General features: G+C 38.9%; 1 protein-coding gene across 4 annotated transcripts in view; it reads left to right on the plus strand.

Moving 5' to 3' along the window:
* Positions 1-13,220, plus strand: part of DYNC2H1 (dynein cytoplasmic 2 heavy chain 1) — a 193,158-nt gene that overhangs the window by 83,541 nt on the left and 96,397 nt on the right. For 3 of the 4 annotated variants that reach the window (XM_075417967.1, XM_075417976.1, XM_075417994.1), the window contains exons 68-72: positions 2,110-2,244; positions 3,017-3,160; positions 4,851-4,940; positions 9,503-9,568; positions 13,013-13,063. In XM_075417967.1, the coding sequence (XP_075274082.1) occupies positions 2,110-2,244; positions 3,017-3,160; positions 4,851-4,940; positions 9,503-9,568; positions 13,013-13,063 (486 nt within the window). The remainder of the gene's footprint in view (positions 1-2,109; positions 2,245-3,016; positions 3,161-4,850; positions 4,941-9,502; positions 9,569-13,012; positions 13,064-13,220) is intronic. The other variant, XM_075417985.1, reaches the window with a different exon arrangement.

The following is a 13,220-nucleotide window of genomic DNA, read 5'->3' on the forward strand; positions in this document are numbered from 1 at the left end:
AGGTGATCTAGCTAAATTCAAGTTAATCCTAAAGCAACATTAGCATTCCATCTGAAGTACTGTATTGATTTTCTTCTGAAAGCCTTGGAGTAAAGACTGAAACAAAGAAGGCATTCAGTAGCTCTGCCTTCTCTCTATCCTCTGTCGCCAGGACACCCGCCTCATTCAGCAGCGGCCCCACATTGTCCCTAGCCTTCCTTTTGCTGCTGATGTAGTTGAAGAAGCCCTTCTTGTTGTTTTTTGACATCCCTTGCTAGATTCAATTCCAGGTGGGCCTTGGCCTTCCTCGTTGCATCCCTGCATGCTCTGACCACGTTCCTGTACTCTTCCCAAGTGGCCTGTCCCTCTTTCCACATTCCATGTACCCTGGGAGGAGCGGTAGATACACCGGAAGGCTGTGCTGCCATTCAGCGTGACCTGGACAGGCTGGAGAGCTGGGCAGAGAGGAACCTGATGAGGTTCAACAAGGGCAAGTGCAGGGTCCTGCACCTGGGGAGGAACAACCCCATACACCAGTACAGGCTTGGGGTGGACCTGCTGGAGAGCAGCTCTGTGGAAAGGGACCTGGGTGTCCTGGTGGACAACAGGTTAACCATGAGCCAGCAGTGTGCCCTGGCTGCCAAGAAAGCCAATGGGATCCTGGGATGCATTAGGAGGAGTGTGGCCAGCAGGTCGAGGGAGGTTCTCCTTCCCCTCTACACTGCCCTAGTGAGGCCCCATCTGGAGTCCTGTGTCCAGTTCTGGGCTCCCCAGTTCAAGAAAGATGAAGAGCTACTGGAGAGAGTCGAGCGGAGGGCTATGAGGATGATGAGGGGACTAGAGCATCTCTCCTACGAGGAAAGGCTGAGGGAGCTGGGCTTGTTCAGCCTGAAGAAGAGAAGGCTGAGAGGGGACCTAATATATGCTTATATCTCAAGGCTGGGTGTCAGGAGGATGGGGCCAGACTGTTTTCAGTGGTGCCCAGCGACAGGACAAGGGACAATGGGTACAAACTGAAGCAGAGGAAGTTCCGTCTGAACATGAGGAAGAACTTCTTCCATCTGAGGGTGAAGGAGCACAGGAACAGGCTGCCCAGGGAGGTTGTGGGTTCTCTTTCTGTGGAGATATTCAAGACCCGCCCGGACAAGGTCCTGTGCAGCCTGCTGTAGGCAACCCTGCTTCGGCAGGGATTTGGACTAGATGATGCACAGAGGTCCCTTCCAATCCCTACCATTCTGTGATTCTGTGATTCTGTGAAAGACATACGTGTTTACACTATTATTCCACATAGCGGAATCTGACTCCTTGAATAAACAGATTATCTTGTCCTGAAATCTTCTTAACTAGAGAACGGAGTATATTCCACTGTTCTAACTGGTGAATCTCTGCCTCCAAATATCCTGAAATACTGTCCTACAGGTAGTTGTTCAGAACTGACTTAACTAACATGAAGCCAATTTGGTGGTGGTGTCTGACTAAAAAATTGTACTGAATTTTATTTACTGAAGGTTAGTAAAAGCCTTTAAATAACAGTGAGTCATTCAGGCTTTTCCCACTTCTTATTAGAAGTGAAATTGTCTGCACAGAACTCGGGGAAAATGTGGGGTAATCTCAAGGATTTTGAAGGGATGTCTGATTATGAAACTCAAATTATTATAGGTGTGAATGTTCATCTGAGTTGGAAATAAGACTTAAATTGTACGGGGGATATTGGAATGTTTTTGAATAAAAATTAGTTTGTGAACGACTGGGTACAGGAAGTCATTACAAGTAGCCGATTTCAGATTAATCTGTTAGTTAAATGGAGGAAAAAATACTCTAATTTTTATTTACTATGGGGATATTAGTGCGTGAGGCTGATCATAGAAATAATTCTTAAAATCTTGATGTCAACTTACATTTCAGAACCTGGCAATCTGGATTTTTGGAGCTTGTTCTTGGATTTTATTTTCTATGCTTCTTTAAAACAACTCAGTTTTTGGAGTAACCATCTGCTTTCTAATACTCTTGATGCATTCAATGATTCAGAAGTATGTACAGGTCAGAAAGAAGGACAGCTTCCAAAATGGTTACTTTACAGTTTTTTTTATTTATTGAACATAGAGGGCTTCTTGGTTTTTTTTTTTTCAGACACTTGCAACATCACAAGGCAATATACTGGAAAATAAGGATCTGATTGAATCATTGAATCAGACTAAAGCAAGTAGTGCACTCATCCAAGGGTCACTTGCTGAATCTTGCAGACTTCAGAGTTTCCTTGATAAGGTAGAAGAATATTTTAATGTTTTATTGCCGTTTTTTTCCTGCTAAAAATAGCCATCTCCTATCTAGAGAGGATATATACATCCACAGGAGTATAAGATCAGTAACATACGAAGTTAATCTTTTGGATTAAAAGATGTTTAGGATATGCAAGTACATAAAGTATTTTCAGTAATTAAATTCCTTATTTTTATACATAGTGAATAGCTACACAATTGAAGGTCTACCAGTTTGAATTAAAGAATTTTCCCCAAGGACATATTGCCAAGTAATAGGTTTTGACTTTATTTTTGCCATCTGCGATTGCAAACAGTATGGCTCATATGGATGTTCTTACTTAATATATCCCTTGCTGTTGCAAAAAATTAGATTGTTGGCGATGGTGTTCATCTGGCGTGCTGTTTTTGTACCACAGTACAGAGTTTACCTCTGTGTTCTTATTTGTTCAGTTTATAATTTTCTGTTGAATTCTGGGACACGTTCTGTGGCGGGAAGAGGCCTCAGTGCCCTAGGGATTAATTTCCAAAATGTTCTTCATAATTTAAAGAATTTTTTGCTAAAAATGCTTTTTCCCGATTTTGAAATCTAAAGATAGTGTTAAAATCTTGAGTGCAAGTCCCCCAATTTGAATAATAGGAAAGGATTCAGTTTTCTAAAGCAGTAGGAGTCATCTGCATGCTTTTTAGGTGGGATGAATGAATACTTGTGTTATAACCCATAGATGGCAGTAACGGACAGGTTTTTTTATATATATGTGTGGTTTTCTTATCCACAGGAGAGGGACGCCTATCTCCCATTAGCTGAGAGTGCTAGCAAGATGTACTTCATTATCTCTGACTTGTCCAAAATTAATAATATGTACCGGTTTAGTCTGGCAGCTTTCTTGCGGCTTTTCCAAAGGGCTCTGCAAAGCGAGCAGGTATTTTCTCTTTTTCTGAAGCTGTTAATGCTGTAGAAGAATCAGTCTGCTTTGATCTGTACAATATATTAGACATTTTTAGAAAATAATGTGTAATAACTGATGATGAAATGTATAAGTAGTGATGCTGAACTGTTGTGCTGTAGATAGTCAGAATACATACACATGGAATTTTTAATGACCTTACATTACATATAAATCATAAAATTGCTGTGCGATGGCAAGTTACTGAAAACAAAGTAACTCTTATTTGTAATATTGGGTTTGCTCCTTGTCTAAGGAGAATGAGGAAAAGAAGGTTGATTATAACTTTACTGAAGGCCTGATTTACATACATTAATGATCTAATCTGCAAATAACGCTTATTCTATCAACAAGGGATAGAATAAGAAAAGACCTATACTTCTACATGGTTCAGTTACCTGAAGGAATGTCAAAACTTTATCTACTTGCATACAGTTTGTAAGCAGCCATGCAGCCTGTCTCGTTGACAGTGTAATTTTCACTTTTCTGTATTCTAATGGCCAGTATATTGTTCTCACTGAAGCACAGAATTATATGCCTTGTCACCTCACGCCTTAGATCTAAAAACCCACACTGAGTAACGATTCATTTTCTTGTTATTCAGCAGCTCCAAAATTCATCTTATTTCTCTTTGTTTCCGCTTTAAAAAGGCATTCACCAGCCTTTCATCATGTCGCTTTTGGATTCCCCTTTATTCTGGCATCTGTGCTTACAGCTTTCCTTCAGCTCCAGTCATTACCAGGAACGTGGTTCTGACTGTGTGAACTGGCCCTCTTTAAAGTTCTTTACCTATTACTTCCTTTCCACAATAGGAGCTTCTAACTTCTTGTTCTTATGTTCAAAATCTTTCATAATTTTTTTCTTCCAGCCTGTTAACTGTTTAAAGTTCAGCTTCTGATTTTGCCTTCTTTGCTTTCTTCTTTTTTTTTCTTCTCTATCCAATTCTTCGTTTTCCCCAACCTATCTTTTAGACATAGGAAAGGTATTAGTCAAATCAGCTTGTGAATCCAAATTGCCTTTGTAAACTAATCTCTTCAAATTCCAGCACTTTAGAAAGGAATTTGTTTCTGATAAGTCTCATACTACCTGTTACCTCCCTCACATTTTTTTTTCTCCTGTTCTTTCTTCTTTTATCCTATCTTTCTTTCAGTTTTCTCCAGTTATAATCAGTCTTTTAGTCTGTAAGCTTTGAAGGACAGGGTAGATTTACTAATTTCTACAATGTTTACTTAAGTTGGGCCAAAATTGGCTGGAAGTTTAGTAACTGCACTTAATGTCAGCGTACCTACTTAATAACATTAAATATAGTAATTCAGTACAGAAGCAATTTTTTACCAAGTGAAAACCATGAGATTTCAAGGATGTTAGTGCTAGGAGGACAAACTGTTATCTCATCCTTTATGTATTTACCTTTATATGTAATGTTGTATAATGTTCATAGTGAAAATATTCAAGGCCAAAATACTCATTTCTTAGTGCTTCAGCATGAACTTCTCGTTTTATCGTCTACTCATTGATAGCTGGAGCTGAGTTCAATAATATGTTTTTAGAACTAGTAAGTGTTGCATCAAGTCCAGATATTTGTGTCATTCTGCTGAAATTTACAGGGTATATAAAAAGATTTTTACTTCCACATGAATTTTTGAAATCCAAACTTTCTTTTTAGGATTCAGGTAATACTGAGGAAAGAATCAAGTCACTTATTGGCTCATTGAAACATACTGTGTATGAATATGTTTGTCGTTGTTTGTTTAAGGTAAGATTGTATTTTTTCTGGCTTTTATACAGTGCACCGGGTTGGAAATTATTCTTTCAGCAACCAATACTTGATCTACTTCAAATCAGCAGTATCGTGTCAGCGCATATGTAATACATGCAAAAAATTACTCTTGATATATTTAACGTGCAAAATGAAGAAGACTAAAGATTAAGATATGACAGAATTAAGATTGCTTAAGCACATTTCCCCACAGAGCTGTTTTCTAATGGACAAGGCTGTTCTCAGTCAGTCCTATTTCTGCTTTACCTGCAGCTTCTCGTCTCTGCCTCATTCTGGCTTCGTAGCCAGTCCCAGGCTTCGCAGTCTTCTGAGCACACTTATTCTGTTCACTCTTACTTCTAGCATTCCTGGATATGAATGTTTGACCTAGCTGTCATGCTAAGATTTTGAGTCATTATTTGTGTGTTGTTTTTTTTTAAAGGAAACAAACAAAAAAAAGTAATATTCTCCTTTTGTCTTTTCACATCCTGACTCAAATCTCTGCCTGGTAGCTTGTTTGTTTCTATCTGTTCCCCTGTTCCTCTACAAAATGTTCTTAATGTATTTCTTGTGTGCTCTGTTTTTCAATTAGGTGGCTTTTCTTGCTTTCTTGGTCAAAACCTAGGATAGATATGCCTTTCACTTTCAATTTTAATTTTTATTTTTGCATGAGATAGTGATAACAGGAGGTGTTTGTCTCACAATACCAGGCTGAAGAATGCATAGTAAGTCTACGTACATGATTTGAGCAGTAGTACAAATCAGGCAAGTCTGGAGTTCGATCAGTGAGAAAAGAGAGATCTTAGAAAATTTTATAACACCTCTTCCTTCTCTCTCCCCCCAAGTCTAGCAATACTGTGGAGAGGTGGCGGAAGTAACAGTTATTTGTAAGGATTCTGGTGTATCAAAGTCCAAGTGGATTCTCGTGAAATATTCTCATAATAATTTAATGTCTGTGTTTGAGGTCATAAGTATGTAAAGCCTTTCAAGATGTCATCACATCTTTTGAATATTGGAAGGCAGCTGTTTTTATATATCAGAAAACATTAAAGATTTAAAAAGCAAGGCACAGAGAGGAGATTTCTATTAGGAAAAATTTTCACTGTGAATGATCAGATTGGAGTTTAGAAAATACTGAGAGTGTGTTACTGTGCAGTTTCCAACTAATGGTCCATCTGGCTTAGTATTGTGTTTTGACAGTGGAGAGAACAAATAAGCTCCTCCCACCATCAGCAATCTACTGCTAATTCTGCCTTTTATCCATGGAAATTTTTAAAGACTGCTGTGACACTGAGGCTTTACTAGTGTCTTCGTAAATGGTTTAGCTGACGCAAGTTTTTAAGCGTGTTAGAATTGGGAAGGATGGTTTTGTTTGTCTGTCTGTGGTTAATATTTATATTCGTGTGTATATGTATGCCAGTAAGTGAAGTGGTGCCAAGAAACTGGAACTGGCCCACCTGTACTGTTAGTTTGTCAGAATACTTGCTGTCATACATTTGTCCTGGGCCAGTTAGCAGGGAGCATTCTAATAGGCGATTTGGATTTGGATTTGCTTGCAGAGAGGATGAGAGTGTTGAATGGCATTGACTTCAGCCATTCCATGGCAGTTGTTCTCAGTGTCATATGATGATCATAGACATATTTTACTTACCAGTACAAAGAGAACTTCAGTGCTTTGGCACAGTTAGACTCTGATTCCTAGATGGGACCTGTTTGCCCTCCAGTCCTACCCCTGCAACAAAACCAATAGTAAATACATGCAAAAATAAAATATAATGTCCTTTATTTGCTTTAATTGTATCCTTGGGCATACTTTGTACCATATGGTTTTGTAATTGAAAGAATTAATAAAATGGAACTATTTAAAGTAGCAAACAACAACTTTATGTATCGGTATCCATAGAGATATAAGTTATACCAAGAGTTTGTTGTGGCTGCCTTCATGCATTTCTGCAGTTACCCAAATCCACTTTAAAGCAACTGTGGCTCATATGAATCGAGTTATATATAGCCTTTTTGTAGTTTCCAATGTCAGTCATTCCAAGGGCAATGTAAACTGGTAAGGGTATGGTCTCCACATATTAGTTATATTTCGCTATCTTGAAAGGAAAAGAAGTAGTAAAGCATTCCTTATGCTTGCTTAAAATTTTAATGAGAGAAAATATGTGTGTAGAGAATTACAGAATCAAAGAATAGTTTGGGTTGGAAGGGACCTTAGAGGTCATCTAGTTCCAACCCCCCTGCCATGGGCAGGGACACCTTCCACTAGACCAGGTTGCTCAAAGCCCCGTCCAACCTGGCCTTGAACACTTCCAGGGAGGGAGCATCTCTGGGCAACCTGTTGCAGTGCCTCACCACCCTCATGGTAAGATTTTCTTCCCAATATCTAATCTGAATCTACCCTCTTTTAGTTTAAAACCATTACCCCTTGTCCTACCTCTGCATGCCCTTGTAAAAAGTCCCTTTCCAGCTTTCCTGTAGGCCCCTTCAGGTACTGGAAGGCTGCTATAAGGCCTCCCCGCAGCCTTCTCTTCTCCAGGCTGAAAAGACCCAACTCTTTCAACCTTTCCTCATAGGAGAGGAGTTCCATCCGTTGGACAATTTTTGTGGCCTCCTCTGGAGCCGCTCCAGCAGGTCCGGGTCTTTCCTGCGCTGGGGTCTCACCAGAGCGGAGTAGAGGGGCAGAATCACCTCCCTCAACCTGCTGGCCACGCTGCTTTTGATGCAGCCCAGGATACGGTTAGCTTTGTGGGCTGTGAGTGTGCACTGCCGGGTCATGTTGAGCTTCTTCTCAACTAGGACCCCTAAGCCCTGCTCCTCAGATCATCCCTCAACCCATCCTCCACCCAGTCTGCACTTGGGCTTGGGATTGCCCCGACGCAGGTGCAGGACCTTGCACTTGGCCTTGTTGAACTTCATGAGGTTCGCACAGGCCCACCTCTCAAGCCTGTCAAGGTCCCTCTGGATGGCATCCCTTCCCTCCAGCGTGTTGACCACACCACGCAGCTTGGTGTCATTGGCAAATGTGCTGAGGGTGCCTTCAATCCCACTGTCCATGTTGCCAATAAAGGTGTTAAACAGCACCGGTCCCAATACCTACCACTGAGGAACACCGCTTGTTACTGGTCTCCACTTTGACATCAGTCCATTGACTGCAACTCTTAGAGTGCGAACATCCAGCCCATTCCTTATCCACTAAGTGCTACATCCACCAAATCCATGTCTCTCCAATTTAGAGACAAGGGTGTCATGGGGGACGGTGTCAGTTGCTTTGCTCAAGTCCAGGTAGATGACATCAGTTGCTCTTCCCTTCTCCACCAACACAGTAACCCCTTCATAGAAGGTCACCAAATTTGTCAGGCCCGATTTGTCCTTAGTGAAGCCATGTTGGCTGTCACCAATCCTTATTTCCCATGTGCCTTAGCATAATTTCCAGGAGGATCTGCTCCATGATCTTGCTGGGCACAGACATGAGACTGACTGGCCTGTAGTTCCCCAGGTCTTTCATTTTACCCTTTTAAAACATGGGTGTTATGTTTCCCCTTTTTCAATCAGTGGGAGCTTCACTGGACTGCCACGACTTCTCAGATGTGATGGATAATGGATTTGCAACTTCATCCATCAGTTCCCTCAGGACCCTTGGTTGTACCTCATCAGGTTCCATGGACTTGTGCACCTTCAGGTTCCTTAGATGGTCTTGAACCTTATCTTCTCCTGCAGTGGGTGGTTCTTCATTCTCCCAGTCCCTGCCTTTGTATTCTGCTACTTGGGTGGTGTGTCTGGAGCACATCTATTAATATCTATAGTATCTTCCACTGTACTCTATACTATCTTTTATTGTCTGCTAAAATACATCTTCCAGATTACATCCAGACTTTGAAAATTGGAGGCCTCAATCTAGGTTTCTGAGTGGTCCTGATTTTCCAGAGTACCAGCTTCCAGTATTTCACATTGACTTAATTTTCTAGTAACCTGTGCTTTCCAGCACAACTTGCGTAAAACACATCTATGAAGGTTTCTGTGTATGGAAATAGGAATCTCTGTTTTAAGAAGCCAATATTCTTTTTGTAAATAGTATCTTTAATGTTTGCATGGTTTATTCTATGGTTTTACTAAATCCTTATTCCTGGTTTATAGCTCCAATGCTCAGTGGCTGGTTAAAATTCAAGTCATGCGACAAACCTAGAAAAAAGGCAGAAGGTTACAGTTGTTTGGTTTTTTTTTTTTTCAAAATTCTGTTTGAAAAATCTGCTGTAGAAGATTTCAAGCATTTCCTGTGCACAGTCTGAAAAATAATGGATTCAGTTTAGCATGTTTGCTTGATCGCAAGTACCTGTTTTTTTTCTTTTTCACTTGAATTTTGATGTACTTAGATACAGGGTTGGTTAGTGTTTGTCTCTAAGTTGCAGAGATATGTAGCAATTTTTAATTACGATCTGTGTCATTAAGTCGCTACTATGGAATTAGAGGTGTTTTATTAATGAGCTTTGTTAATTAAAAAAAGCAGAAAGGTGACTTTTGATGAACACATGTATATATTTTTACTGCGTTTGTTACAGGCTGATCAGCTAATGTTTGCTCTACATTTTGTACGAGGAATGCACCCTGAACTTTTTCAAGATAATGTAAGTATAAGAGGAGAAAATCTCCAAGCAATGTACTTAATATGAAGAGTAAATGACTAGTCAAAAAGTTTTGTGAGTAAGTGCAGGACGCAGGATTTTAGATTTACATGCTGCTGTTTTTTTGTGATAGTTATTTTTGGATGTCAACATTATATTTATTAGGTTCAAAGTGAATATTACCATGAGAAAGGTAGGTAAATGGTTACCTTTTAAATAGGGGTCTGAAAAACATGTTTATGGAAGGTTCTTACAGCTTTTTGCAGGCTCTGTATTAATGTTTCCCACCACCGTGTGGCTAGACATTTATCCACCCTTCCAGTTAAATTGAATATTCCTGTGTAAGTAAAGTGACAGATACACACTTGTTTCACTGTGACCAAGGGTTGCTTGCGCATTGTGCCTTGGTATTGAAATGCAGAAAAGGAGTGCAAGATGTAGGGAGAAATGAAGTAAAAGTGTGATTCTGCAACCTGCAGTTGAAGACACTGAAAGCGAAGAGTCTTCCTGGAAGATGAACTGATGAAGTTATCTTATGTGCATTTCAGCCATCGAGTCTTCAGTGTCCAAGAAATCCTTGGACCAGTGATCATTAATGCCCTCATTTACAACAGTGTCTTCAAGAGTGCACTTTACAGAGAGTGCCCTTCTTGTTTGTTGTCTGGCCAAATAAGTATTCGAGTCTGCACCATGGTGGCCTATCTTTGAGAGGAAAGATGAATTATCCTGTCATGGTTTATATTTTTGATAACATGTGGGATGCAGTTGATGTAGGTTCAAAACACATTTAATAAAAATGGCTGCTCAGTTTTCAGGCAAGTGCTGCGTTATTAGCATATTCACAAAAAATTGAGAGATGTCATGTGACAGTTTTGACAGTGGTCTGAATGAGGCCTAATCTGAAAATGCCTAATATGTGGGGAATTTACCTGTGGTTTAGAGGCTACCCTATTCCCAACAAGATTGCAGCAGAGCTGAAGTACTGCTAAATCTTATTTCCATAGGGCAACACCCATCTCAGTAACAGGATGTTCCTCTCTTTGGGTGTTAGATAACGCTTTTGCCCAATGCAGAGGTTCATAGCAGTTTTACATATTCAGTGGTAATTGAACTAGTAGCTGAAATTTAAACACCTGTTAAAATTAATCTGAGCAGGTTATCCTAGACTGTATTTTTATGAAAAGGGGAAAAAAACCCAAACCTGTCAAAGAAATATTTAGTTTCTTCATAAATGAATTTTGTAAAATCGGTTAGATGGTTTACCGCTAAAATTGCTCTCTTCTCTCTATTGCCTTTATAGACAGACTAGACTAGCTGGCTGAAATGTAGATGCCAGAGTTATAGCTGTCTATAGTGTAGTGAAATTAATCCTATAAAGTCTGCCTGCAGTAGGACAAAATGCACAACTGACTCAATACAGTTGCTTAAAAGTGGCTGATTAGCTTGAGTCAAGACACATCTAATTATGTAAAATACCTGCATGGAACGCAGAGACAAAGCTATGGCTTTCTGTACTAGAAGATGGAGACCAGAAGTATCAAATGGTAGTAGACATCAGTTCGCTAGAGGAGAGTCCATTATGCTGTAACAGTTAAAAATCAGATAATGCATTTGAAGGAAGTAATGGACCTTGATTATATGAAGGATGTGGGTTTAAGGTACAAGGGTTGGCTGAAAGTTTTTCATGTGCTGAATGCAATGTAGCTTTATTGCAGACAGAGGTACTGACCAAGTGAAATCCCACTGTCTCTCAGCAATGAAGCTGCCTGATAAAAATAAGTTAATCTTGTTGGCAGAGGCACACCCTGGCTACTCTTCATTATTAGTACGTCCCTAATTCATTTTTATTATTTCTTTTCAGTTTCTGAAAATATCTTGCTTTATCTTTCTAATCCTTGAGCTTATAAAGTCATGAAGGCAGCAACTTGCAAATAGTTTTCTGACTAAATTAAAGCCTAGCTGCCTAGGCTTCTTAAGTATTTGTATGCACTGTTTTATGCGTAGGTTGCTATTATTTAGCATGCATTTCTGTTCGCTATTAGAGCTCTTAACCACCTTAATCTAGGTTACATATAATGCACATTCCTGCAGTATCTGGGTACTTAAGAATTAAAATGGCAAATAATATCAATCATTTTCGTACCTCTCTGAAAGGTAGAAGTTATTTTAATGAAATTGGTAGGAAAGAGTGCTTGTGCAAAATATATACTGAGGAAAGTAATGCTAAAGTGATTATTCTTTTAAAGCTTTTAATGTGATGAAGCTAGATTTTGCATGTTATGCTGCTAGAGAATTTAGTATTCTAAGTCCCTGTCCCCAGAGTTCAATGTTCTGCATTTTTGAATTTTTTATATATTGATGAGAAATTTATGGTACAGCTTTAACGTTACACTATAGAATGCCTTGGCTCTTAGTAGAGAAATACTCTTTTTGAATCAATATGTATAGATTTTTCTGAGGTAGTTTTACATGTCTCTACATATTATACTTCTGCTTCATAAAAATATGACACAATTTCTGGTTTTAGAACTGGGGAGCCTGTATGTATTTTTCTTTGCACGAGCATTTTCTTTGTAATTAGGAGACGAGCATCAGTTTGTAATTGAAAAAGAGAGTAGTTTCAAGATTCGGATAGATTGATGGGTGCTAAAAGCTATGCTGTGGTCTGTGTCAGAGTTGTGCTAGATGATTGACTTTTTTATTTGGATCATTACTATTGTCTTTAACAATAAAGAAAATTCTTTATCATAGAATTACAGATATTGATTATGTAAAATTTCAACACTTATGAAGATTTTTTAATGTATTTCTTACCATCTCCAAATATATGATTATATAATTTCTAGTACGTTTTAAATACTTATCTAGTCTGTCTTAAAATGATTAAAAGCTGTCTTCCTGGATACCGATATCAAGTCTAAAAGATGTAATCACACATAAATTGAACTTATATTTCCCAATCTTAATGCAACCAAAGTATTCATAATACCAATGTATTGTATTAAGTATTCTTCCTGTTGTAATAACTTCATCTTTTGGATACTATAACATGACACACCGTTGGAACACAGATTCTGTAGCTATGTGTTCTATGTGGGCTGTTGATGCCCTGTCAGGCAGTGTGGGTGTCCTTGCCAGCCACGTATGTTACTTCTTGCTAGTCTATAGTTAGGCAGTCTGGGTGGGAGCTGTGCGTGCTGAGAAAGGATAGGGCTTCTCCTTTTTTTTCTTTTTCTGATAAAGCACTGCAGTTACTTAGCTTGTATTCTGCAAAAGAAATTACGTACTGGTAGTATTACCTAGAGTTTTAAAAATGTCTTATAACTCTTTCAGAATCTAGACTTTTATTTGTTTATCTTCCTGTTTTGCCTACATGCTACTACATGTTAATCTTTATTGTTAAAGATGTCTCGTGACTTATCTGAGTTGTTCATTTATTCCTCCTAGGAATGGGAGACTTTTACAGGTGTGATCATTGGCGATACCATAAGAAAATCAGTAAGCTACATTTATTTCTGTATTTTGAAATAAGGAACATTTACTTAAATCCTGAAAAATTAAAGTTGTATTTTTACTGTATTTTTAATTAATGGTATTGAGACACTAAAGGAACAAGTAACTTCTCATGTAGTAATATAAAAATATAAAATCTTTT

This window comes from Opisthocomus hoazin, chromosome 1, assembly GCF_030867145.1.
Source record: "Opisthocomus hoazin isolate bOpiHoa1 chromosome 1, bOpiHoa1.hap1, whole genome shotgun sequence".
In the NCBI taxonomy this organism is placed as follows: domain Eukaryota; kingdom Metazoa; phylum Chordata; class Aves; order Opisthocomiformes; family Opisthocomidae; genus Opisthocomus; species Opisthocomus hoazin.